The sequence below is a fragment of the Jatropha curcas genome, chromosome 10, assembly GCF_041381405.1.
Source record: "Jatropha curcas cultivar XTBG-Jc1 chromosome 10, XTBG_Jcur_1.0, whole genome shotgun sequence".
Classification (NCBI taxonomy): Eukaryota; Viridiplantae; Streptophyta; class Magnoliopsida; order Malpighiales; family Euphorbiaceae; genus Jatropha; species Jatropha curcas.
The window spans coordinates 2,574,961-2,602,126 of record NC_143160.1 but is presented as its reverse complement, the minus strand read 5'-3'; the positions used below and the strand labels follow the sequence as shown (position 1 = coordinate 2,602,126).

Below are 27,166 nucleotides of genomic sequence, written 5' to 3'. Positions count from 1 at the left end.
CGTCACATCTCATCATGTGAAGTGTGAATTGCTTTTTTTTATTATTATTTCTCTCTTTATTTTAGCCGTTTTGCCTCTTCCATGATTTTTTTTCTTTTTTTTTTTTTTAATTTTCATTTTTAAGCTTCTTAACTCTTATTGCTGGAGGTGATTGATAACAGTGCCTCATGTCATGTGATATCTTATCTATCATTTCTCAAGCAAAGCGAGATCAAACTCATTTTAACTTTTTTTTCCTAATATCCGGAGACTTTCCTCCAGTAACCTGATGCCACGTCAGCCACATCATATCACGTTTAGTATTTTTACTGAGATAACATCACGTTATTTTGTTATAATAATTTTGTTTAAAAAAGAAATTTCGGTATGGGTGATCAGAAAATGAAATATGGGCCTATTTCCAATTGACTGGGCTTCTATATGGAACAGTAAACCTTTTAAGTGAGCTTTTTGCATTACGCACTTATTGATGTTCCAATTGGGCCCTGTATCCTTTTTCCTTTTCGACCCGCCTTTTTAAGCCCGCATAACCGTATTTAAAAATGGATTAATTTCATTCGTTCTACAGTACTGCTACCTCAATTTAGCATTGTCGCACTTTATCTTTATGAATTTTAATTTATAACAAAGCAAAATATCTAAACTTTAATCTGTTTAACAATAAAATGACCAGGGAGGAAAATTTCACCCCAAAATTGAGAATTGATGAAAAAAAAAAAAAATTAAGCAACATCAACAAATTGAAGCTTTCTCTCTAATTTTGAGTTACCTTCACCCTTGTATTTCTTTTTCTTCTTCGCTCTTAATCTTCTTTTAACTTGTTCAAGCAAGTACTATTTCGTTGCAAAGGCCATTCCTTTTTAAATAAGACTGGACGAAAAAAAATGAAAGATAATAAATAGGAATATAGCCAACATGCAAAGAGATTAGTTCTTTTAGGCCAAGAAGCAGGAGCCATGAAATCTGAACTGAAACCTTCATTAATGGGGTAGCTGCTGCAGCTATTGTTGGCTTTAAACAAAATTGACATTCCTCCTTTCGAACACAATACTTGCTGTTCCCACGTACTAGATACTTTCCTTTTATCTTATTCAATTACAAAATCAGCAACCACATTACTAGACATAAACGGTAAACCCAATCATTTATTGTCTCTCTCCAAATCTTGAATTCTTGCTTTTCACTCCATTCTCTCCTTTCAAATCTTGAATTCTTGCTCTAAAAAATTTGATATCGTTTGGTTTTAAAGAAAGCAAATTGATATATTCTCTAAAATATAAACCAATTTATAGCAAAAAAAAAAAAAAAAGGGTAAATCTTTTAATTATATTAGTGTGTTACTGGCCTCACTAAGTTGTTCAGTTTCGCTTTTCTTTTCTCTCTTGCTCTCTTCCAATACCCTACACTACTGGTCTCCCCTCATACATTAGTTCTTTTCTGTTTATTTTCCTATCGAAAATCCAGCCTTTTAACGTGTTACAGTTTCTTGTGAGTGGAAGCCGAAGAAGATATATAATGGAGGGTGGGGACGAGGTAAGAATGAATATTAAAAGTGATGATAAAAATGAATATGAAGAGTAGATACAGGTAAGAAAACACCAAGTGGTAAAAGAGGTTATGTCCTCTCTCAAAGAGGTTAATATAAATTACTTTGATCTTAAATATTTTGTAGTAATTTAACTCCTAAAAAAAAGAGAAAAAAAACGGTGTTCTGATACTGTATGGATCACTTTTGCAGAGAGGTTTAAGCCACTATTGGGTGGGAAGACCTAATTTACCTGCAAAAATGCATCTTAACTAGACCCGTGGCTGGTATTATAAAGCGAAACCCTAAATTGGCGTCGTTATGTAGACAAGTAGGCAGTAATATAAGAAACCCTTTGTGTTTGTGTTCCATAAACCAAGATAGTACGAGCTTTGTCACAGACCGTACGGGAGCTTTGATTACTTCCATTCGCAACTCGAAACGTGTCCTCTTATAGTTGTCGATCAGAGTCTCAACGACCACATCCTTTCCCCACATAGAAAGATACTTTTCATGCTTCCTGATTTTTTTTTTTTTTTTTTTTTTTTTTGTACACATTGAGGGATATTTACAAATTGCATCAAGGGACGTGCTTATAGGCTGTGAAACAGACATCCCATTTTTTCACTTTCTTGTACGTGTATTCGTAAAATTTTTACTCACCGTACGTTTGAAACGGAATATATAACTCCATAACACACACATATATACGGAAGCAAATAAGTTATAATAAGGGAGTTAATTAGTATAAGTATATTGCTAACTAAATGTCATTTGATTGATTTCTCTCGTATCTGGATAGGGGCATTAGGGCAAGATCTATATATATTTCTTAGAAAAAAAAATTACATTTGTCCTTAAAAAAATTTTGCCCACCAAAATTCTAAAAGAAAATTACATTTCACCCCTTTAAACTCTACTTTCAAGCTCCGCCAATGAGTTGGATGGGTATTAAATATAATATTTGTAACACTTCTATCTAGAAATTTATTATTTTCACCTAGTGTAACACTTCTATCTAGAAATTTCTTATTTTCACCTAGTGTATGGGTAGTCTTATACAGCAAGTCAATCAAAAGATTATTTTAAAAGGTAATATTGCTTTGTCTTTTTTTTTTTTCTCAATGTATAGTAAGAAATATATTCGTTTCAATGGAAAAAACTGTTTATAATTAGTTTGATGCATAGGTGATTATACTGTAGTTACATATTTCTCTTTCTGTCTATCTTCCAAAATACCCAATAGGCTTTTGGTGAGCATAAAGAAGAAATAGGAAATGTAGAATTCTAAATGAAAGATGGCTAGAGAAGCGAAAGGGCCTGCAAAATGGCTTTGAATTCTCCACTTTCGGCAAATATACACAATAACAGAAAGTTCTTACACTAATATATACTATTTCATATTTCATTTTCAGTAATATTTTCACTTCGAAAAGATGTAAAGGACTTGTATACACATTCCCGGTTGTCTCCACATAAAACCAAATACAAAACTCAATTCATACTCAGCCGAGAAAGACAGAGAGAGAAAGAAACAAATAAATAATAAAGAATGAATACGAGAAAATGATCCATCTACCTTATTCCTAGGTCTTTTTCAAAAAAGAGGAAAAGGAAGGAGAAATGGGGAGAGGAAAGGTCGTCTTGGAGAGAATAGAAAACAAGATCAACCGCCAAGTTACCTTCTCCAAAAGAAGAAATGGTTTGCTCAAAAAAGCCTATGAGCTCTCGGTTCTTTGTGATGCTGAGGTCGCTCTCATCATCTTCTCTAGCCGCGGCAAGGTTTCTGAGTTTGGTAGCACCGAGTATGCTCCTCTCTCTCTCTCTCTCTCTCTCTCTCTTTGTATTCTACATATTTCTTTTCTTTTTTTTTTTCTTTTTCTTTCAAACGAATCATGCATAGATGTGTTAGTTTCTTTTTAGCGAAAAAAAAACTATATATATATATATATATATATATAGTTTTAGCAAAACATATAACTACATTACAATATTTTCGAATAACTGCATCTTTGTATATAACTTTTGTAAAGAAATTAACGACGACACAGAGAAAGAGAGAGATTTCTGATAAAAAATCTTTGGTTGAATCGAGGGATTCAATGGTTCCTGGATAAGTAGGGTCTATTGTTGTGGAGTTGTTAGCCCAATGGTTTATTAACACGTTTTGTCGTCCTTTGCATTCTTTAAGATCCCTCTATACGGAAAGAAGAAAATTCAGATCTTGTCAAAGTTTGAGTGACAGCTTATTTTTCCATATCTAGGGTTTTTCTCTCTCTTCCTCCTCTAACCTGACGACAATCATCAAAACCCTCTTTTAAGTGATGCACTACTTAAATGAACTGTCCATCCCCATTTTCATTGGAGCCCTAGCAAGTGTTCGTCGCCGTTTTGGTTCAGGTACCACTGCCAATTGTTTTTATGATTCAATTTAAAATTTCTTTCTGTCTTCTAGTTCTGGATAGTGTTACAGTCAGTACAATAAAGGTTTACTTTAATCGAATGAAACAGTATTCTCTTCTCATTATGCAACTGGAAGCTTCTCAATAAACCAGTTTTAGAGCTATTAATGTGTTTCCTTCATCTTTATGTTTTTGTATAATTTCATCACTCGTGCCTTGATTTTTGACTATTTGACTTAATTTTTCCCTCTATTCTAATTTGAATGTTTAGACTAACATATGCTGGCTGAAAATTAAAGAAAAAAAAATGTTTTTAGAATTATTTTCCAAGAAAGAAGATGTAGAAAACTAGGATGACCATATTGAAGAGGAAGAATCGAATTTGAGTACTCTCGAGTCAGAGTTACATGTTGTTAGGCTATAAAAGACAAGAAGATTACTAACTATCCAAATTAAGTTCTATGTGTGAAATTATATAAATTAAGTTTGAATACAAAATCATTTCAAATTACTAGCTACTCAAATTGATTTTAAACTTAGTTTTTTTCTAAACCAAAAAAGTAAATAAATTAAAAAGGATTCATTTGACAAAGCCTATCTATTCTTGATTGAAAAATAATCATTCATTGTCTTCTTTGAATGTAAAATATATATGTTAACTAATAACAGAAATTTTTCACTTGGAAAATAATTATTTATCCTTATTGGTGGAGATAATTATAATTATATAATAAAAATGAACAATATTTTTACTAAATACTTATCAAGAAGTATAACAATTGTCAATAGACTAATACTTTGCATTCACACTATATTTTAGTTTTATAAAATTTGCTATTTTTTATTTTGTTTTAATTTCTAAAATTCTGGACTATATTGTAAGTATAATACACTTTTAGAATAATGTCATTACTTTTGAAATGTGTTTAGAATAACATAGATAATCCATTTCCTTATTTATTATTATAAAAAAACTAAGAAATTTTATATGAGTGTATTAATTTATTATTTATTTACCCTTACCATCACTATTCTTGCTATTGTTGTCACCACCACCACTACCATCACTTTCTTTAGTGGCTCCAAGGTCACCATTAAAATCTTTATCCTCCATTATCATGTTATATTATCACTGTCATCACTACCATTGTGTTGCTACTGCTAACATCAAAAACTTAATTTACTAATGCATTAAATTTATTTATTTATTGCAATAAGAAGGTGAGAAAGCTAAGGTTAGATAGGATTGTATCGTGGTGCTTAAGTACAATTCATTTAGACATTTTAGACTTTATTTTTCAAAAGAGTGACTTAGATGAAAATATAATCAATAGAATCAAAATATGATAGATAAAATACTAATATGGGTTTGTTTGATGGAAAGGATTTTGACCCTTAAGTAAGAGGTTTGGTGTTCTATCTTTGTAACTGGAGAAAATCCACTAGTAGTGCTTCGCTTGATGCGGTCAGAGCAAATTATCAATGCATAAATAATTTTCTTTTTTTTGGTATAAACAAGAAAGATAATGCCATTACTTGCATTATATTTCCCATTCAAGTCTAGCAAATATAACCTATGTATATTTTATACATATTAAATCCTATCTTGCTTGCAGGAAGTATTTTTATAAAATCATGGAGTTCAGATTCTCTCTACCGTAAAATTACTTTTATTATATAGTCTACAATATTATTCCAGCCAATTTAATCTCTAACGAACTATATATATATATATGCTTATTCATTTCCACTTAACCTCAAGTCTATTTGCTGCTATTTAATTTACTTATGTGATTTGCTATTTCGATCTCATTTAAGCACTTAACTAACACTTGCTTTCCAATCAGGGTAACCAAAACTCTTAAGCGGTATCGACAACATTGTTACTCCTCACAAGATGCCAACAATTTTGAGAATAGATCAGAGGTTTCCCTCTTTTCCATTTCATATTTCCTGTATATATATATATATACTTCTCTTCTCTTGATATATATTGCTCATTGGGAGGGCTAATAGAGTTAAATTTAAGGGGAAATATATAGCCTGTCATATTTTCAGATGGAGGTGCATTGTTTGTTGTATTATTGTCTCTCTTCTCTTTTTATTGATTAATTTAATTAACAGCAGAACTTATACCAAGAGGTCACAAGGTTGAAGACCAAATACGAATCTCTTTTATGCTCTCAGAGGTATCTAATTAACATTCAGTTTTGCCCATTTATATACAATATTATAATTAGTCGATTGCTGATATATTATATTTTATATTCTCAAGGAATATGCTTGGAGAAGAACTAGAACTGCTTAGTATGAAAGAGTTGCAGAAAATTGAGAAACAGTTAGACAGGACTCTCTCACAAGCACGAAAAAGAAAGGTAGTCTCATATTTATGGACTTTCTGATTTTCTTTTTGCATATTACTTAAATTGTTGTTTCTTTTTTTCTTAACAGTGTTGTTATTGATTAGATGTCCTCTAAAAAAAATAACATAGATGTTATTAAGGAAGATATTCAAATGTGATTAATTTCTTACTCCATACATTAAACAATTGAACTTTTTAGATTTTAGTGATTGTGATTATGTAGAACTTTTTAAAATCGAACCAAAGTTTTATGCTTAAACAGGTTAAATCCTAGGATTCATATTCTAATTATCTTTTAATCAACTAATAGCAATTAGCCTAATTATTATAGTGTGAACAGCAAACCATATTTGAATTATTATTAAGAGAAAGGAAATGACAAGAACTACAAATCCTCAAGTCTGATGTTCTATATAACCCAAAAAATCTATAACAAAGAAACCGTATACCCGATATGGACTACAAAATGGAATGAGTAGCCCAAATCAAATCTGCCAACTTTCTCATGAGATAACAACAAAAAAAAAAAAAAGGCAGATGGTAAGGCTATTCTCTGAAATATAGCGTATTTTATAATGCTTTTACAATAAAAAAATTGATTTTATGCCAATGTTAACTAGTGACAATTAAGAAATATATTCAATTATCAAATAAGTTATCTCATAAAATTTTATTACATGTTCACAGATAAATTTTTCTTAAACTTCATTTTTGGTAAATATATATACTTCAATTATAATAATAAGAAAGAAAATGTATTGCCTTATTTGAGATGTTACAATATTATAACCCATCTAAATTAATTACTTTAATATATGTATTTAATTAATAAAATAAAATTATATTTGCTGATCAAAAAAAATTATAGTATCTACATCCTAGAGCCAAATATTAATTATTTTCTGCTAATAAAATACAATTTAAGTTATTAATGCAACTTAGCAACTAAGCTACACGTTAATATTGTTAATTCCTTTATAATATGTTTAGAAATAAATTTTTTCCAGGTTAAAATTAAAAATAGAAGAAAAATGTTGGAGATAAATGGAAAGATTGATTTTTGTTTTTTCAGATTAGAAATTAATTAAGTATATAGTGAAATAGTTACTGTCTGTCGAAGTCGTGGAGCGAGGGCCTCTTCTTTCAGTAGTATATATTGTTTTGGATAGATAAGCAATTAGGATTGCTAGAAAATGTTTGAAAAAAAGAACAGGAAAACGAAAGAAAAGCTCTCACATCTCTCTCTTTTTCTTGCATTTTCCAATCTCCCAAACACAACACAAACCCCAGCCTCAAACATTAAAATCCATCGTGAACAAGCTGTATACAGCTTCCTAAGAGTTCAGTCAAGTCTTGAATCAAGTAGTAGAAATGTATGTAAGCTACTTGAGATAGGTAGTTGAGTACCCTTAGGACATACGGCTAGAGGAGAAAAGAGAAAATCTTGAGACGTTGCTCGTATAACACCTGAACATTATCACACATTCATTGCTTTTTATCACCTGTGATGCCGGTGATTGATAATAAAATTCTGCTGCTGCAGTTATTTTGCATCTCATAATTTTTATAGTGTAGATTACATTTTATCTAGTGACCCAAAGTTAAAGATTCTAATCTCAAAGGCTAAATCTTTTTGAACGTGCATAAATTGAAATATTGAAGACATAAAGAGTAAGTGTAAAAATGATATGTATAAACAGAAGGACACCCTTGATTTCTACTTACAATTTATCAATGCAGACACAGTTGCTGTCGGAGAGATTGGAAGAACTACGGAAAAAGGTAATATTGCATTGCCCCGTAGCTTTTCTTTCATGCATTAATATTAATGCAAGGATTTTTGCCCCATTTTTAAACCTCTTTGTGGTAGAGATAAGGGCGAGAAATTTCAATTTACGTTTCTTTTTTAACTGAAATGTGCTCAGGTTTTACTAATGCTATATATGTATTTGATAATTGGTATATATGGAGCATGGCCGATAAAGTATACTCCTTCGGTTCCAGTAAAAGTGGCATAATTAGAATATGAATTTCACTTGACTATCCGTTTTAGGTTCGGGCGTAAGGAGGCCTGTCGGCTCCGGTTAGTCTTTGGATTAGCCAAAGATTCATCTTTAACAATGAACAGTAGAAGATCATTTTCTTCTCTATCTGTCTCTACTTTTCTCCTTGAAGACAGTACATAATTGCACTATTTTTTCTTTTAAATTTCCAAAATCTAAGTAATTAACAAATTAGCAACTGTTAGTTCTTTTTTTACCTGCCCTGTTGTATATTCACACCCAGTAAATACCCCAATGGTATTCCCCTACTCTCCTGTTAGTGTAGTTTATTAATTACCGGTTCTTTCCAAGACCAACACAACACACTGGAATAGAAATTGCATTCTCTGATTTACTTTTTTGTTCTTATTGCCAATAACAGTATAATGTCTAAGGCTTTTTCGGTTGTCTGGCAGGAGCACGATCTTGGGGAGGAAAATAAACAGCTCAAGATTAAGGTCTTGATGCAAATTTCCATCTATGTCATGAAATTAGTATAAGTTTACCTCAATAATTTTGGCTTTTAATTACAGTTTCGTAACTGATTGTTCAATTTACAGCTGAAAGAAGGACAAGAAGCTCATGCAGGTGTAGGAGGCCCTAGCAATAAGGCAGCTGCAGCCAACACACAGACTAGGGCACAACCTTCAGTACCCAACTTAGAGATAGGGTGCACATTTTTTTTTTCTCCTATTAAATATACAATAAAGACTTATCAGTTTAAAGCAAGAATATATTTCTTAAATCTGAAATCTCCACTGCAGGTATCATCAATTTATTCCCCAAGCAGAAGCCCTTCAGCCATATTATTGGCCATGGGAATGACTCTCTCCTGGATGGTATTGTTGAAGTTCAAATTAATCTTGAAGAAAGAATTCTGATCGTCTTATGTTTAAGATATGTTTGGTTACTATTGATGGATTTTTACGAACTCAGCTAATGTTTTTTTTTTTTTTTTAAATAATATGTGACCAATAATTCTCATGTTGTAATATTAATGACAGATTCCAGTCATGTCTTATAATAATCTTTTATATAAGGTTTTTTTTTTTTTTTTCCCTAAGAATACTGTTATTTATCAACCTGTATCTTTTTACAACATTGTCTCTGTATATGATTTAAACCCAGTGTTTGATTGTTTAAAATTTGATATTTCAGTAGAGATCTCATTTTATTTGAAGTGTTCAGATGATTATTTTCTAGAGTGATTACAGTGAGAATGTCTTGATTAATTGGAATTAATACCGATTTGAAATTTTAAAATGTTACAAAAAAATATCTGATTCATGTGATTTTATAAACATATGAATGTTAATTATTTTTTCAAATTTCAAATTTCAAAATTTTTTCTTTCTTGTTGTAATCTATATTCCTAAATATGTTAATTATTTTTTCAGTAAATTTAAAATTTTCTATAGCTTCCAGTACGAAAGTGAGTATTATTGGATGTCCAACCAATTTTCTAATTGACGTGTATTTGTTAAGTTCCCGAAAACGACAACAATTTCTTTTTATAAACTTCCCAGTTTGCCTTTCTTCTGGGCAACCAATTCTGACAAATTACTATTTAATCCCTTTAATTTAATAAAATTAACTATCTAGCCTTTATTTTTTCAAAAATACATTCTAGTTTTCCAAACTCATAAATTCTTCCGTCCAAAATTTTTACTTTTTACAGTTAATTTTTAATAAAAATAGCAAAATATCCTTTATTCATTTTCTATTCCATTTATTTATACAAAAATAATATTATCACTTACCATTCAATTCTCACTTATTTTGTCAAATTCATTTTTTATTAAATCAATATAAATCATTTAAGTTGAGTATTACTGTAATATTATTAAATTATTTTTCTAATTATGCTATATATCTTTCATAAATAGTAGGGGATAAAATCTTTGCACCTTTTTTCTTTGAATTCTTTTCGCACCTTCATCAAAAACCGTCCATATGTTTCGGATTTTCCCTTTATTTGTTTGGTACCTTTATCAATAATTGAAATCTATCATAATTTCCTATGCCACTCACTTTACTACTTTAATCTAATGGCTAAAATTGAGTTTTTCAAATCAAAAGGTTACTTTTAAATTTAATCTTCATCTATATGCGGATATTTATTAAATATTTTCCATTCATTTGTTTTGCAAAAATAATCTCTTCGGAAATATTTTCAACATATTTTTTAAAGAACCTTTTTTTTCTATTACTTGATCATAATATTGCAAATTTATTTTTAAATTTTGATATTTTTATTTATAGATTGTAAAATATATAGACATGAAATTTACATCTATTTTACTTAATTTATTATAAAGTATGAAAAAAAACATAAAAAATAATAATTTACAGTTATCACTAGCGGTTGATAGTTAGCACCTTTATCGTTTTAAAAAAATGTCAATTCTCTTAAAAATAGTTTACTTTCCTTTTCTTTTAAAATGCGACTTCACCATTCAATTCTGTGATCATCGAGATAAGATTTAGTACACTTCAATCACTAGACTAAATTATTTTTTAATTTATTAATTAATTAAATCAATACAAGTTGTACTATTTCATTAATTTTCTTCTCTTAAAAATAAAATGTCATTCCCAATTAAAATGAAGATTTAAAAATATTATAATAAATATTAAAATTTTTTTATTTATTGTATTATTGATTTATTTATTTGTCTAATACAAAAATTTATACACCCTCGTCTCAAAATTTGAGTCATGGTTTGACCTACATATGAATTAAAAAAATTAGTTAATATGATTAAATTATAATATTTATTCATTTCTTTTCTAATATACCATTATATTAATATCCATGAAAATTAAATGATCAATATTAAATTTTTTTAAAGGATAAAATAATAAATTTCAAATATTATTTACTTTAAAAAAGAAATAAATGACATGAATAAAAAAAGAAAATAAGACAAAAATTATGGGATGTGAATAATACATAGCAAATTTTTTAGAAAACTGAAATATACCAGATCGTCGAAAAAAATTTCCGGATTCCAATAAATTTTGGCACTTGTTCAAACTAAAACCAAAACCGAATTTTATTAATAAAGTTTGGATTGGAAAACTGAAATTACCGATTGTACTGACTCTATTTGATTCTGATTCCGAAACTTTGGCCAAGATTAGCTTACCTAATATACTTTTAAGTTTGATCCAATTTACCTAATATGCTCTAAACTCGATCCAGTTTACCTAATATGCTCTACACTTGATCCAATTACAATGAAATCTTATAGATTACGAACACATTGTCATTTTACATTTTCATGTTTCAACACTTGGCTATTGTTTTGTATTTTATTTTTAAATTGTGGAGGAAAAATGTTTTTAGCAATTACGCTTGCTTCTGTAAATGGAATTTGTGTTCTATAGACCATGACGACTCAGAGTTAAATAAATATCAGTATTGAGATTTAAAAAAAAAAAAAAAAAAAAAAAACAAGGATTTTCCAATGCTTGTCTTGTCTTAAAAGTGGGATTATTCAAATCTCCCCGTAATTCACTCAGAATCAGAGATCTAGCTTGATCAAACCCACCACGCCAAGCTTAACATGCATCAATACGGGGGGCAAACTGTAAGGCTTGCAATTTTTTAAATCAAAGATTCAAAAACGCTTTTCCTACCCACCAAACAGGTTCTGCCAGTTGTAATTCCAATGGTGGACAGCTGCCGTATTATAGGCGGTAGCCGCCGCCCCGGCGCTGTTGGTTTCCCCTCCTAAATTAACCTGTTCTTTCAACACTTTACAGCTCATGGCTCTTTCTTTCTGTGGGTTTTTCACCCGCGGTAAAAAAAAATAACGCCGTCTTTTCTACCTTGTGTTGCGGTGGGCGGCTCAAAAGAAATTTTATTTTCTTTTTTTTTAAAAAAAAAAAAGAAAATGGAAATTACGGGTTATCATAAAGCAGTACAGTTGCGAGGAGAAGTCCCTCCTGTCAGTCAGCTTTGAACGATCCTTTGAAGATTCTACAGCGTTAGTGTATACAAATACAACCACAACTCCCTTACTTCCGCATCATCTTTTTACAACATCGACACTTGTTAGTCTCTTTCCATAGTTTCAGCTCTCAAATGGCTGCGAAACACAATCCTGGTACATTATTTTTTTTCCAAAAACTTACATGTTGGCTTCTGTTATTCATTTTGCTTCAGGATTTCTCTTTTCTTTCATTCATTTTATGATTGATATATATGTATGTGAGTTAATTTATGTGCTGTATGTTCCGAGATTGCTTTATGTTCTCTTGTTTGGTGATTTTTGAGCTTATTTTTCGGATCATTTTTAGTAGATCTTTCTTTATATGCTTCGGGTTCTGTTCTCTGTTCTTAAGCATCTGTTGTGTTCTTGATTTGTTCAACCAAATCACTATAAATTTTCTGGTACTGGAGGACACCTTGATTAGTTATTACCGATTTGAATTTTCATATTACTGTACATTACGTAATTGTTGGGGCTCTTATTATTATCTGGGGCTTATTAGATGTATGTGAGTAATTTAGGAACACATCATATTGAGAATTTTATTTACTATCAGTAGTCTTGTTCGACCATATACATTACGCAATAGATCCAGAATTAGTTGCTTTTGTTTCTACCTCGATAAGGGTGGAAAAATACTAGGCTTGCTAAGTAGTTGTGGGCTCATCTATGTAAGAAATTTGGGTTTTGGGATTCTTTTAGATTGATGAACAAAACTTATGATCTAATTTGAAGTGGATAACTAGTGGTTTGTTTGGTTAACTTGCTAATTTGTTTTCCACTTTTATGTAGTTATATAAATATAAAAAAAAACCAAAAAAAAAAAAAAAAAAAATATATATATATATATATATATATATGCAGAGACATTCTTAACTTCAATTTGATACCCATTTGTCTATAGTTTCTACTGATGCAAAGTAATTGCAATTGTGTAGGTGAACCTAAAGATGATGCCTCATACACAAAAGGAGGGTCTCAAGCTAATATCTCCTTAGTCGTTTGCTTTGGAGAAATGTTGATTGATTTTGTGCCAACAGTTGGTGGAGTTTCACTAGCTGAAGCACCCGCTTTCAAGAAGGCTCCTGGTGGTGCTCCTGCTAATGTGGCTGTTTGCATATCAAGACTAGGTGGTTCTTCAGCTTTTATAGGCAAGGTGCATTTGAATATGGCTAGGTTTACTTATTTAGGTGTTTCCTCTCTGCCTTATTGCATGCCGAACACTAGATCTTTTATCATCAGCTGTTTTTTTTGCCAGAAATATGCAAAATAGAGTATCATGTCAAATACCTGAGTATTAGTAGTTGGCTAACTTTCTACCTCCCTAATTCCAAAAACCAGAGCAGTAAACCTGAAGTTTTTGTTAACCATGGAAATGACACATGCCAATTTCTGTTGTATGAAATGGACATTTTCTCAATGGAAGTAAATTTTGTCATTTTGTGATGTTAATAACAAACATCATATTTTATCAGTTTCTATAATATTTTGATCTGATTTCTTAATTGCCTGCCCCTGAATTAAAAGTGTCCCCATATCCACATTATATTTCAAATAATAGGTTTTTGCCACATGTCCTTATCTGATTGTATTCTTTATATTTAAGAATTTCTTAGACTCTTAACCAAATAGAATTTCTGGTTTCAATGCTATGTCTCAGTTTGCTGTAAAGGATTTTGAAGTCTATGGTTTTTTGCTTCTTACTTAGACTGATTCCTATTTCAAATTCTCTTCTATTATGTGCCTCAGTTAGGTGACGATGATTTTGGCTATATGTTGGCTGACATTTTAAAACAAAACAACGTTGATAATTCTGGTGTGCGATTTGATTCTAGTGCAAGGACTGCGCTGGCATTTGTTACTCTCAGAGCTGACGGTGAACGTGAATTCTTATTTTTCCGTCATCCGAGTGCAGACATGCTTCTTCATGAGTCAGAACTAGATATAAATCTCCTAGAGCAGGTCTTGCTTTCTCCGTCTTGTTTTAAGCAAGAAATGTAGCATATTAGATAATATAGTCCGGAAAAATTTTACTAATTCATTGCAGGTCATCTATCTGAAATTTTTCATTTCCAAAACAATTGCAGGCAAGGATCTTTCATTATGGTTCAATTAGTTTGATTGCAGAACCATGCAGGTCAGCTCATCTTGCCGCAATGAGGATTGCCAAAAACTCTGGCAGCATCCTTTCTTATGATCCAAATTTGAGATTGGCTTTGTGGCCATCAGCAGACGCTGCTCGGGAAGGCATAATGAGTATCTGGGAACAAGCTGATGTTATTAAGGTGCATTTATTGAGATATATGATTCATAGAGTGTTGCATAAGTGCAAACACGCTTTTTTTTTTTCTTCTTGTATGTGCACACATGTGAAACCATTGCAGACCATTCAGCCAATATACTTATTTCGGTGATCTTTTGAAATGGCAGATAAGTGAGGAGGAAATCACATTCTTAACTGGAGGTGATGATCCTAATGATGATAAAGTGGTCTTAAAGAAGCTTTTTCATCCTAATCTGAAGCTTCTGATTGTAACTGAAGGCTCAGAGGGCTGTAGATACTACACGAAGGTAAGCTCATCAATTATCATTTTCATACTTGTGACTTCATGCTGAGGATCTGAGTGAAGATAGATCCTGAAGCCTATTTGCATGGCGCTCAACCAGGGTAAAATTCATAGATTTCTTTGGCAGTTTTAGAGTAGTTTTTATTGAAACCTCTCTCAATATCTATCTATTACAACTTATTTCATGAAATTTATTAAATTGATACATGTCAGCAAAAAGACCTGAAGTCATAAAGGCGTCTCATGGTTGTTGCATGCATTGGGGTGTGCATGTACAATATGGAACCATAATAATTGATTTCAAACTTTTATTCTGATCCTTTGTGAAACTGCTGTCATGCTTGCCTTGCAAACAATTATAAGAGAACAATGTTTTCGACTGATTTTCCTCAGTATTGATGCTATGCATTTCTGTGAATAGAAATTCAAGTAATCTGAATTGAATTTGGGGAGGGACTTGCGAATAAAAATGATATGTATGATTACCTTGCCCATAATGGCTACTAACTGTCGGACAAACCTACTGTTGCAGCTTTGCTTAAATTGCAACTGTTCATTTAGATGTTTGCTTTCGATTACGGCATTATCCATATTCATTTCAGAAATTGACATCAGCGTAACTAAATGCAGGAGTTTAAGGGCAGGGTAGCTAGTGTTCAAGTGAAACCTGTTGACACAACTGGTGCAGGTGATGCCTTTGTCGGTGGGATTCTCAGCAGCCTAGCTGCTGATACAAGTGTTCTCAAGGTACTTCTATTTCTTATTGCATAAGAGGAATGATTAAGATGTTTCTTTTATCCCATTGATTGCTTCCAAACTTATGATCTAAAGGCATTTCTTGGGGAAAAAAACAGAATCTGAATCTTCTCTGGGTTTCATCTTTTACTGCAGGAAAGCTTTCCTTGTAAATTCTAGTCTTTTACTTCTTCAGTTTTTGGTTTTTGAAATATGGGGAACTATGGCAGCTTAAACAACCCAGTTTGGTATTAGACTACCCCATAGTAAGACATATTATATATAAAGCAATCTTAAATCATACTTTGAATCGTCGGCATATTTTATTTCTGAATCCTATAGACCAGATAAATAAATTAAAGTGCAGCGTGATATTTTTATTATTAGATTTGCTAATGCGGTTTAAATGTTTGTGGCAATTCACATAGCATCACTGATAATTCAAGTCTAGCTGTTCTTTTTGACTATTAAGATTTAAGAACTGCCAATTGAACCTGAGCTTAATACCTTTTTGTGCAGGATGAGAAGCGCTTAAGAGAGGCTCTTCTTTTTGCAAATGCCTGTGGTGCTGTCACTGTAACAGAGAGAGGTGCAATCCCTGCCCTACCCACCAGAGAAGATGTCCTCAAACTCTTAGAGGAAGTCCTTGCATGATATAAACTGTGACAAGATATTCATTTTCTTTCTTGTATTTAGCTGCTTATTTTAAAGTCCTTCATAGTTAAACAACCTTTTTGCCCCATTTATTCTTGGCTTGCTTCATTTCTTCTATATACCGACGAGCAAAAAAGGGTTGTAATAAGGGCGCCCCCCTCTCTCTCTCTCTCTTTTCAGCTGGGCCTTTTTTGGTCTCTAATGTTGTAGATTTGTTCGTTTACTAAAACGTTGACAGTAAGTTTGATCTCATCATGGATATATTCATACATGTTACCATTACAAGCATTGGAGCTAATACTCTGGGTTTTGAATGTTTCGTGATATGATTCTTTGTTGCTTCTTGAATGTGGCTCTATAACGGAGTCAAAATTTGTGTATTTTAATGTCCATTTCGACAGAAAACATGAAACATCCATCTTAGGGCAATTTTGTTGATGGAGTAGTAATTGATCCGTTGGTTAGCCTTTGTTGTTTGTATTCTGTTTCATAATCGCATGGAATGGAATTCGATCTCACATGAGGTGGTTTTTGGTACAATTGGGGTCAAATGATGATTCGGAAATTGTTTCTCTCTCAATTTAGAAAAATAAAAGTGATGATAGTAATTTTAAATGAATTTAATTTATTTAGTGAAATTTACTATTAAAATTTTATAATTATTATTTTTTTAAAAAGTTCTTTCAACAAATAAATTCGATTTTAAAAATATATTTTTCACTCTGTTCATTACACTCAATTTTCTCGGTAGGATTGCAAATTTGCAACTCATCCCGATTTAGTTTCTGGAAAAGTGCAGCGCCACTTTCTCCTACCCCCACGTGCCTAGCATGTGGAGAAGATCAAGTGCCCATCACGTCGCATCAGAAGCGTGACTAACGTGTGACGTTCAATCCCAATTGCAATTTCGGTATCTTCGGAATTATACGTCAACTTGGATCGTGTGTCAACCGGAAATCGGCCGCCGAAACACGATACAAAAACATATCGTTGATCATACACTTCCCACTGCCACTGGGTTAAAAAAGAAATGAAGTAAAACAACCGGAAGAAGCCAATAACTCAATTACACAAATTAACGATCCGATTCAAGTGAAATCGGTGGCTGCTTGGTGAGTTTAATCGGAGACGGAGAGATCAACAGATATTATCATTTTATTTTGCCCTTTTCTGATTCAAATTTGACATTTCCATTTCTAAGCAGAAATGACTTCAAATCCTTCTCTTCTTCCTGAGATCGGACCCGATGGTCTCGCCAGAGAAGCCTTTGTCATTGCCTACACCGAGAAGGTCTCTCTGCTGTATGCATTAGTTAACGTACATGATAATTGTAATTGGTTTATTTACTGAATTTAATTGTGATTGTGTGTTGGTTATGGCAGATAATCGAGGAAGAGCAGCTTCAGTTAAAAAAGTATGTTGACAAGTTCTTTAACTCACTTCTTTTCTAATTGGATATTACTGTTTTTGTTTCAATACATCAAATGCTTTAGTATTGTGTAACTCTGTATTTGGTCCATGTTAGTCACCCTTGAGTGCTCCATCGTTCTAAGTAATACATAATCTTAGTTCAATAATGTTTTGGCGTTTCCTCGATGCTCATGTTTAGTTGAGATACAATAGATTGTAGAAATTAAATGAATCAATGAATCTGAATTATGTTAGCCAATGATCGGATTCTAGAATTTTGAACTCACTGACTTTAGTCCAATTCTTGGCATTGCTGCAGTGAGTCCCTTAATAATTTGAAAAGAAGTTAGCCAGTCAAATAGACTAAGTCTGTCTCCCTCTCTCTCTCTCTCTGTGTATGAATTTTCCCCCTTGTCTTTGGAACCATGTGGAGAATAAGTGAGTGCTTGTGAACAGGTAGGAATTCAGATCTAGAGAAAATGTAGAAAACTTGCATAATTATGTTAGATTACCAGATTGTAGACATGTTTAGAGGTATTAGAGTTCTCTGCAATTTTGATTTGGTATCTCAAAATTTGCAAGAGCCATGAGATGTACTTATCTTTTATTTCATTATTGCCAGGATTATCAGTGTTATTCATTCTAGAACCTTAAGTCTTGAGATAAATTGGAGGAGACTGGCAACATACGCTGTTATTTTATCTTCTGCTGTTGATGCTAGTAATTTAATATGTGGACATATGTGAGTATCCTTGATACTTTCTTGCAGGTATATTGAGGAAAACTATTCTAAAATACGTGATGTGGAGAGAGAGCTAGCAAGTCTTAATATGGAGATGAAACTTACTGCTGGACCTAAAAAAGCAGGTCAGGGTGATGTTGTCAAGTTGCACTTTTTCTCAACTTCCGTTTGTAGCTTTTATAGTTTGGTAACTTTGCAATTATTCTATTGTATTGCACACATCTTCAGCACTTGAACACTTGAGAAAGAAAATAGAAATGTCAACTGAAAGAATTCGTGCTGCCAGGCAGAAGGAAGAACAAGCACGAAAGGTTTGTACCTCCTAATTGCGATACTCAACTAATGTCCTAGCTATATATATTGTCTTAACCCTGAGAAATATAAGCACCAACTTTAGCACACAGTTGAAGCATGTCGAAATAAATAAATAAATAAGAGTTAGGAAACAGGAAGTAATAATCTAGCTGGTTGAGGTATAGAAACAAAGAGAAACTTACAAGATAAAAATAGTCTGTTTTGCCCAATTATCTTAAGTGAGTGACAAAATCTGATAATGTGTTTAGTTAAGAAGTCTAATATTTAACAGTGATAGGTCTGTATATATCAATTTTATCCGAAAGGAGTGGAGATATTCCACTCGTGCATGTACAAAAACTGATAAGCTATATGCCTATAAAATAGGCAGAATACATGATATCTTATAGCTCCTTCTTGTTGTGTGTCAGTTTATTTAGTCCAAATTTTTATTAGCTGTTGATGAAATTCCTTCGGATGCAAGATTTTCTACTTGATCAACCACTGTTATGTAGCACTGAGCACCCTGTTGAAGAGAATTTACACCTTGGACTGCATATATGTGGTAGTTTTGAGATATTTAGGAGTTTTCTTATACATTTAACTGGATAAATTGCATTTCCTATTCAGCATGACATTTATCTCTTTTTAATGTCTCTTAGGCTTGGGAAGCTGCAACAAAAGCTGTGCAAGATGAGGAAGCAATTAAGCAAAAGTTATGTGAAGACTTAAATCAGCTGGTAAAAAACTTTACTGAATAGGATTCTGAAGCTTTTATTATTTGTCACAGATTTTTTGATATTGTTTTCTCTAATAGGTCCAAGAAAGCAGTAATTCCCAGTTTTCCAGACTTGAGGAATTAAAAAGAAGGCTGGAAGCTTTAAACCCTAGCAGAGCATCCATCTCCAATACTCATGTAAGCTCTATCTTTGAAATTTTTATTGTATCTTTATGTTTCATGCTGTTACCAATAGCATAGGAGTATAACAAACAGGAGCCCCCCATGTAGATAAATGAAATAAACTATTCTGCAGTAGAACCCCATATGGTAACAGATCTCTATTCTTTTAGCATCTTTGAAATTATAGGGGAAAGGTTGTGCATTAATTCTCTCCAAAGCCTACAAATGTGGGATGCTCATTTAACAAATTGACAGTAACCATATTAATATGTTTCAATACCTGACTCTACAAGCCACAACCCCATATAACAAAAAAATTAAAAGTGGGGAGGATGTAGCAGGAAAATGATAAATCATTCGCATCGTTGGTTAAATTCTCAATGTTTGCAAATTTTAGTTTAAGTCCGAAGTTTGAAAGTATTACTCATCCCAACTGCAACTAAGATCAATGCAAAGTGGTTGAGGAAGTGTTTGTTATAAATGTGGCACAGATGCTAACACGCTTATTACCTTTTAAGCAAAGGAATTAAACGAGTTTTCTCTTCTGCTTGAAGGAAACTTGTCATGAAGGATCTATGATCTTCGGGTATTAGTGAGGATATAGCTATGAACATAACAAAATGGATGCAATAGATTCATATAGCAGACTCTAATTAGTTGTTGTTGCCTATTTTTATTTTATTTATTAATATATCAAATGATTTTAAAATTCCCTTTCAAATTTTTTTCTACAAAAAATATTTCAAAATTTTTTCTGACTTATACTGTGCTTTGCATTAATATTAATCTGATAAAAAATTTTGAAAATAGAGAATTTATATAGCCAACCCCAACTAGTTTGGGATTAAAGCTTAGTTGTTGTTATTGTATAGATACCAACTAGAGGGGGCAACTAGTACACTGGATACTCTAGCTCAAAAAGGAAATGAAGAAAACGCGTCTAAAGTACCTAAAGTTGAAATAATCTAGGAATTCTAAGATCTGAGTTCACAACCTAACTGAGGAAATATAGACTTCCAAGCGAAAGATTCCATGGCACTGCTGTTTTTATCTAAATGAACATATACATAGACTTCCACTATAGTGGGTTAGTAGTCTATGCAGATGAACATAAAGTGGATGTTTGTTCTACTTCCTTGTTTGGGATTAAATGCAACCTACTGGGATTGGTTGTATTCACTTGAGCACATGCATCTTATTTTTCATAGAGCAAGTGGGTGTTTTCTAGGGTGGCCTCTGTGTACCTAATAATCATTTACCGTGTAAGAGCTCTGTCTCTTGTTTTACCTGGGGGAGGATTGGAGTTTGGATATGTTCCAATTGCACAGGTTAACAAGGATACTTTTTTTTTTAAATGTTGAAGTGTAGAGTTTTTTTGTCTCCTGGTCACAGAGAAAGAAGAGAGTTTTTCTATTGGTGTTACTCCTATAATAAACCATATAACTGTGATCAATTTACTGATTGCAAAAATATTCACTATTACTCAGAATTAGGGATCTATTGGTCATTTGAAGGTTTATGATGCTTTTCTCAGAGTAGATAATTATAGTTCGGCTGGGAAATGATGTGGCAAAATGCTGTGAACTGGAAAAGCATTTGTTGAACATGGGTATACAGAATTTCAGTTAAGTATAGCTTGAAAATATTCAATAATTCGACTGAAATGAGAAATTATTCATAAGTACCTCTTTGCAAACTCAACAGAACCACAATCCAGGGGCATTCTAAAGTGGCTACAATTAAGACTAATATGATTGCGTGTTTTCTTCTGTTTAACAGTAATAGTGAGGGAACATTGCTGGTATATGTTTTGTCTAGTTTCTTCATTGATACACATGCTAGTCTACGAATGTAGCTTGCATGCAGTGGAGAGATTGTTGAAAGTTTTTATTTGCAACTATGTTTAGGATGGGAAATCATACAGCACAGCTCCAGAAGTATCTTCAATTCCTCTTTCAACAGCACCAGGTGGTATAGTCACTGCAAATATACCAAATCAAGCAAATGGTGGAAACGTCCAAGCAATGAATGGGCCAAATCAGCAGCCTAATCTTGAGGGTGAAGGCAGGGGGAAAAAGAAAATTCAATCCCAAGGAAGAGGAAGAGGAAGAGGAGTTGGGGCTGTGCCCAAGGGTAGAGGATCTACAACACCAGGCTGGACTGGGGCTGGGTTTGATGTAGATGGTAGAAATTAGAACTGCCATTTCGGATTCTTTTCCCATGCTGAACCAGTGGGAATAGTTCTGTTACTTTACTTTCTCTTCCTAAGGTTCTATCCATTCAATTGAAAATAGTCTGTTGATATGGAAATATCATCTAACTTTTCAGACTTCAGATTGCGGGTTGAATCGTGTCACCATTATTCTACATCAATCAAGTAATGTTTCAAGAATGTTATAATTATCTATTCTTTCTTTTCAATGGCACTCATCATTTTCTGTTATGATTATAACTATTTTGTATAGAATGTCTTATATGTTTCCCCTCAATAATACACCTGTCGAATGGTTTTCTCACTTTTGTGTAAATTTTAACCACAAGTGTCTCTTGCATAAAACAACGGTGATAAGTGAAACTCCTTGCTTGTGCGGAGGGTTGCTGGAAGAAAGAAAAGACAGAAATTGGTGGGTTGAATTGAAGAATTGGCATTTTATCACGGTCTTGGGTGGAGCCACCATTTTCAGGTTCTGAAACTTTAGTTCCTTTTGAATGTACTTGTGTAATCATGCAGTTGTTTGACACTGAACATACAGTTTCCAAATGCTTCTTCCGTTGCTTCATTCATCCAGAGATCTTTACCCGCTTTCCAGGTTTAAATAAATGCCTTTTCAAAATTCCATAATTTCTAGCTATCTTGAATCCAATCTTTTTGCATATCTTTTCGTAATCATGTGTCCACATAATGCATTATTGATCTCACTCACATGCTGATGTAGTTTTCAAGTCTTCAAACATATCATTGCGTTTCTTCCAATTATGCCCTCAGATCATCAAAACATATATTTTAGAGGAATTTTCGGGAGATCTGGATGAGCCAATCATACCATCAAGTATTTCACAAATGCACCGTATTGTAATGTCCTTATCTGATTCTATCTTTGCGTATTATATTTGTAACGTGCAGGACTTGATTGACACATTCATGTTAATTCATAATTTCATATGTTGTCGCAATCTGTGACCCCTGTTATGCCGTTTTCAATCTCCAAGTGAAGCTTTAAAGAAACATTTTTAACTGTTTCAAATTCAAAATTTTGAATGTTATGACTTACGCGAGAGCAACATTTTTTTTTTTATATATTTTTTACTTTTTCAATTAGGAATTGGAAATTTAACCAAAAAAAGAAAAATTTATTGATTGTTGTTACAGATGGCTATGTTATTAATTATTTATGCATTTCATCCTAGTCTACGTCATAGGACGACTGGCTTAATTGTCGCGTCAAATTATTTGGGGATCTGCTAGTATACTGTCATGTGTAGCCCTTAATAAATTCTAGTACTAATTTACTTTTTTATTTGAGGGAGAAGAGTTATAGTCTTATAGGGATTCTCATTTCTGGATATATATATATTTCTTTTGTTGATGTACCGTATATGTGGGTGAGAGTAAATCCACCTGATGCGCGTGTCGCCTTAGCGGCTTTATTACAACTTCAAACTTTTTAAAGTTATGGTAGAAGGCCATATTTTTACCTTTTCTTTTTTTTTTTTTTTCTTTTTACCAATTTGTCTGAATGCTTGGATCCTATTCAGCGACTGGACTTTAGTGAAAGTGAAGAATTTTGCAAGTGTACTGAAATAAACTTAATTATATGATTGGATTGGTTGCAGATGAGTTAATGTTTTTGTAATTCATCCCACACCTAATAGCAGCAATTGTGACCTGGCGTCTGAGCGGTAGTAATAGAGTTGTCGAATTTCCTTCAAGCCATTGATTCAACTCCCAAAGCTATTCTTTATTATATATGTTTCAAAAACTACACTTGTATTTTACTAAACCAAAAAGGAGGACCGCTTTTCTTCAGTTCTTTGTTTTAGCCTGCAGTTCCTATTCTTCCATTCAAATCCACTGGCCCCATTAACTCAGATATGCCATTATGCCCTTCAGATCAGAAACTATAGGGAGGTTAAAGGGTAGGTGCGTGGAGAGTTTAGACCTTGCAATTTCACGTTTTTAGACTTGGGAAGAAAGACAAGGACAAATATTTTCAGAGTTTTAATGGGATTATGTAGACAAGTGGTGGTGGGTCAATAACCTTCAAGAGTCATCATCACATTTTTTGCTCTCTGTTTTTTTTTTTTTTATTAATACCTGTTGGCTCCGTTAAACATGTCTGCAACAAGGAAGGAAATTAACATCCGCAACCAACATAGCTGCCCTACCTATTAATTGACTTTCTTGTCAAAATTTAAGGTGACAATGCATTTGACGATACAGTGTCTTAATTTAGTTGAAAGGCTCTGATTTGTAAGTACGTACCTGACCTTGCTAAAGTTTTTATGTATTTCTACTTATGATCCTGTTCATATACTTATTGCTTCTATGTAATGCTGTTGACTATTTTTATCTTATTAATGTAGTCGGATGGAATATATAATTAACTACTGTATACTATTTAAAGGCTCATCCAAAGTTACAGGGGAATAGTGGAAAGAATGAGACGCGATCTCGAGTCAATTACGCCATTCCGTGATTGTTTACCACTTGGGTTAGAGCTCATTCTCCGATCGTTGTTTGTTATTGCATAGACAGTTGGAGGAGGTTGACTGTTATTATACAAAATAAAAGTATATCAACATGCGATGCTATAACAACCGGAATAATGATATGGGATAATCCTAAGTAGGAGTAATTTAAGCTAATTAATTATTCTTTGAACAGTGTATTAATAACGGATGAAACTGCATCACATCGATTGAAATGGTGAAGCATAAAAGGGATATATCATGCTTTCTGTTGGAAACGATATCCCTTTTACGAGCAAGTATTAAATCCAGACACATATATATTTCCCATGTACATCTTTAAGTTATAAATTTATGACGATACACACACACAGATATATAGATCGTTCGCGATTGATACCACTAAAGAAGAAAGAAAAGACAATATGTAACTTGGCAGTAATTGTTTTATTCATTTAAGAAGCCAGTGGGAGGATCTAACATTAACTTCTTTTACTTCATCTAGCTCAGCCTCGACACACACGTTTCCTGGTTTGCTCATCCACAACTAGCATTCTTATTCATATGGTTATACACTACACATTGTAAGATGTAAAAACTTTGCTTTCAAATGATAAAAACAAATCCATTTACATTTCCTTTCTGGTTATAGAATCCATGGTGAAGAGAGCACGCATGAATTCTCATATAAAACACGCTATACCAATTGTACCAAACCCAAAATAACACGTGTATCCATTTCTAATTAGTTGAAATACATAGAGGATTAATTAATTAATTGTGATTTTCATTATTCAATTTTTCATTACCCCAAATGTTGGGACCACATGATTTGATATTATACTAATCTATCTCCTCCTCTTCAACTATTGAAAGGACAGTTTAATTAATTAGAAGGATAGATATGACATGCAGAATAATCAAGTCACAAATTGATGAATTAAATAATATTGAGAAGAAGCGATAGAAATTGTTTTTTTAATTAAAAATTTTGAGTTTGAATCTTGAAGATTAATGCAGTGAGAGAATCGCCTCTATATATATTCTATAAGAGTCGGACATAGTCCAAACTCTATGATTGTATGGGGAAAAATTAAACAATTAAGAGGAGAAAATATTTTGTGGTCCTGTAAGGTGCAGGGGGACAAGGTTTGGATCTGAGTTAAGTGGGATTTTATAATGAACAGTAGTTGTATAGAGAGGGCCCTCATGACATGGTTTGATTTGTCCTAACATATAGAGTGACCACCTTTCATCACATGATGCTCATATATATATGTTAGGATTATATATGCATATTGAGTTGAGGTCCCCCACACCTTAAAATGTTGGTATTTTATATATTTGTATTGAAAGGAGCAAACAACGATATTATTAATAATAATATTTTGACACGTACAATGTGTTAATCATTAGATTATGTTCAATATTAGTGCTTAACGCCAAAGGTAGTGTTCTTTTTTTCATATGTACTTTGAATAGTTCTTTATATTATTTCTGAAGTTAATAAAACCTCATCTAATCTTTCCTGTGTGTATATATATATCTTCGTATTTGAATCTAAAATATTTCTTTTTTTCAAGTTTTAAATTCCTAATTTTATAGATAAATTTGCTAAAGAATACAATATATTTCTGCTTATTTAATTGTCTGTCATTTAACACATTTAACTTATGAATTAAATCTTTTATGGTAAACTAGTTAAAAAGGATATCAATTCCATTCCAAGTTATAAATTCTTAACTTGCAGATAAAATTCAACCGAGAATGTAGTCTGCTTCTACTGTGCAACTCCTTGTTAGTAATTAATCTGACCTTTGAATTAAGTACTTTTATGATACATTAATTAAAAGGGATATAAGCACACTAAAGTATAACCTGTTGGTAAATGCATTTAAGCCGTGACTATAGATTCAAGTTTGAATTTTTTTTCCCTTATACTAAAAAAAATTAAAAGGGATATAATGTCCAATTGCTGCGCAAAACTTATGCCCACTTCTCATATATACGTGGAATTTGCAATAGATCAAAATGCATTTTAAAAGTCTTATTGCATCAAAATTTGACCCTGAACAAAATTGGAACAAACTTTTTAAAACTTTTCTTTTTTTTTTTTTTGTCCATTTATTAATATATTTTATCAATTAAATCATCCCTGAAAACAAATCAATTGGGTATTTTTTTTTTTTTTTTTATAAAAAAGGGTAGATATTTGGCAGGTCAAATTTTGGTGGATTATTCATATTCTTCGGAAGTCGGAGGAAATAAAAATGCTGACATATATTAATGTACAGTACATGCACATGCACTCTATAGACATACCTACGGGCTACTTTACAATAGTTGAGCCTCATCAGCTGCAATATTTCCTAAAGTACACCAGTGATGTGAGCCAATGTATCCTCCACGCACAACACCTGTAACCAGCCCTCTTCCATATTATATATCTATAGACTCTCAAATTACTTTATAACTTATATACATATTCAAAAAGAAATTAAAAATAAAATTGACTAATATTTTCTGATGGAAAAAAAAAATTTTAATTATTAGCTTGGTCTTCTTTTATTTTCCAAAAATATTATATTTTTAAAAAGATATTTAATAAATATACAATTGTAACCTTACAATAAGTTTATAAAATTTTCACTTTTATTGAACTGATTTTCGTTAATATTCCAGATATCAAAAAATGCAAAAATTAATTTTCGAATAAGTTATTTTGAAACGGAGCTTTGGACTTAACTAATTTAACTAATTAAAAAAAGTTAGTATGTAATATATCCATAGGTAAATGAAAAGAGTGCAGATCCCCAATAAACCACCGGTATTTAAAAGCCGCAG

General features: G+C 32.2%; 3 protein-coding genes across 5 annotated transcripts; all 3 read left to right on the top strand.

Annotated features, from left to right (window-relative positions):
- The first annotated feature begins 2,774 nt into the window (after nt 1-2,774).
- LOC105648858 (agamous-like MADS-box protein MADS3) lies at nt 2,775-9,371 on the top strand. 2 transcript variants are annotated; one of them, XM_012235359.4, is made up of 8 exons: nt 2,775-3,330; nt 5,775-5,853; nt 6,052-6,116; nt 6,203-6,302; nt 8,031-8,072; nt 8,749-8,790; nt 8,893-9,002; nt 9,097-9,371. In XM_012235359.4, the coding sequence occupies exons 1-8, from the start codon at nt 3,149-3,151 to the stop codon at nt 9,155-9,157; spliced, it is 681 nt and encodes a 226-aa protein (XP_012090749.1). In that variant the 5' UTR covers nt 2,775-3,148; the 3' UTR covers nt 9,158-9,371. The 2 variants fall into 2 exon arrangements, with proteins under 2 accessions (XP_012090749.1, XP_020540648.1); XM_020684989.3 differs by having other exon boundaries at nt 2,778-3,330; nt 6,055-6,116.
- A 2,875-nt stretch (nt 9,372-12,246) lies between these two features.
- Nucleotides 12,247-16,571, top strand: LOC105648537 (pfkB-like carbohydrate kinase family protein). The gene is made up of 7 exons (XM_012234959.3): nt 12,247-12,444; nt 13,269-13,486; nt 14,080-14,292; nt 14,418-14,615; nt 14,761-14,901; nt 15,528-15,644; nt 16,152-16,571. The coding sequence occupies exons 1-7, from the start codon at nt 12,423-12,425 to the stop codon at nt 16,284-16,286; spliced, it is 1,044 nt and encodes a 347-aa protein (XP_012090349.1). The 5' UTR covers nt 12,247-12,422; the 3' UTR covers nt 16,287-16,571.
- A 445-nt stretch (nt 16,572-17,016) lies between these two features.
- Nucleotides 17,017-23,039, top strand: LOC105648536 (junctophilin-like protein). 2 transcript variants are annotated; one of them, XM_037636013.2, is made up of 9 exons: nt 17,017-17,398; nt 17,491-17,576; nt 17,669-17,700; nt 18,466-18,563; nt 18,667-18,749; nt 19,395-19,472; nt 19,550-19,648; nt 22,175-22,317; nt 22,758-23,039. In XM_037636013.2, exons 2-9 carry the CDS (start codon nt 17,493-17,495, stop codon nt 22,762-22,764), a joined length of 624 nt encoding a protein of 207 aa, XP_037491941.1. In that variant the 5' UTR covers nt 17,017-17,398; nt 17,491-17,492; the 3' UTR covers nt 22,765-23,039. The 2 variants fall into 2 exon arrangements, with proteins under 2 accessions (XP_037491941.1, XP_012090348.1); XM_012234958.4 differs by lacking the exons at nt 22,175-22,317; nt 22,758-23,039 and adding an exon at nt 21,541-22,054 and having other exon boundaries at nt 17,028-17,398.
- Nucleotides 23,040-27,166: the final 4,127 nt, after the last annotated feature.

What these genes read in the sequence shown, in the direction of transcription:
- LOC105648858 (XM_012235359.4), top strand. Translation starts at nt 3,149, where the DNA reads ATGGGGAGAGGAAAGGTCGTCTTGGAGAGAATAGAAAACAAGATCAAC. An exon ending in ATTTTGAGAATAGATCAGAG is followed by an intron (nt 5,854 to 6,051) that starts GTTTCCCTCTTT and finishes TTTAATTAACAG; the next exon opens with CAGAACTTATACCAAGAGGT. An exon ending in GTACCCAACTTAGAGATAGG is followed by an intron (nt 9,003 to 9,096) that starts GTGCACATTTTT and finishes TCTCCACTGCAG; the next exon opens with GTATCATCAATTTATTCCCC.
- LOC105648537 (XM_012234959.3), top strand. Translation starts at nt 12,423, where the DNA reads ATGGCTGCGAAACACAATCCTG. An exon ending in AACAAGCTGATGTTATTAAG is followed by an intron (nt 14,616 to 14,760) that starts GTGCATTTATTG and finishes TTGAAATGGCAG; the next exon opens with ATAAGTGAGGAGGAAATCAC. An exon ending in GCTGTAGATACTACACGAAG is followed by an intron (nt 14,902 to 15,527) that starts GTAAGCTCATCA and finishes AACTAAATGCAG; the next exon opens with GAGTTTAAGGGCAGGGTAGC.
- LOC105648536 (XM_012234958.4), top strand. Translation starts at nt 17,493, where the DNA reads ATGACTTCAAATCCTTCTCTTCTTCCTGAGATCGGACCCGATGGTCTC. An exon ending in AGGAAGAACAAGCACGAAAG is followed by an intron (nt 18,750 to 19,394) that starts GTTTGTACCTCC and finishes AATGTCTCTTAG; the next exon opens with GCTTGGGAAGCTGCAACAAA. An exon ending in GTGAAGACTTAAATCAGCTG is followed by an intron (nt 19,473 to 19,549) that starts GTAAAAAACTTT and finishes TTTCTCTAATAG; the next exon opens with GTCCAAGAAAGCAGTAATTC.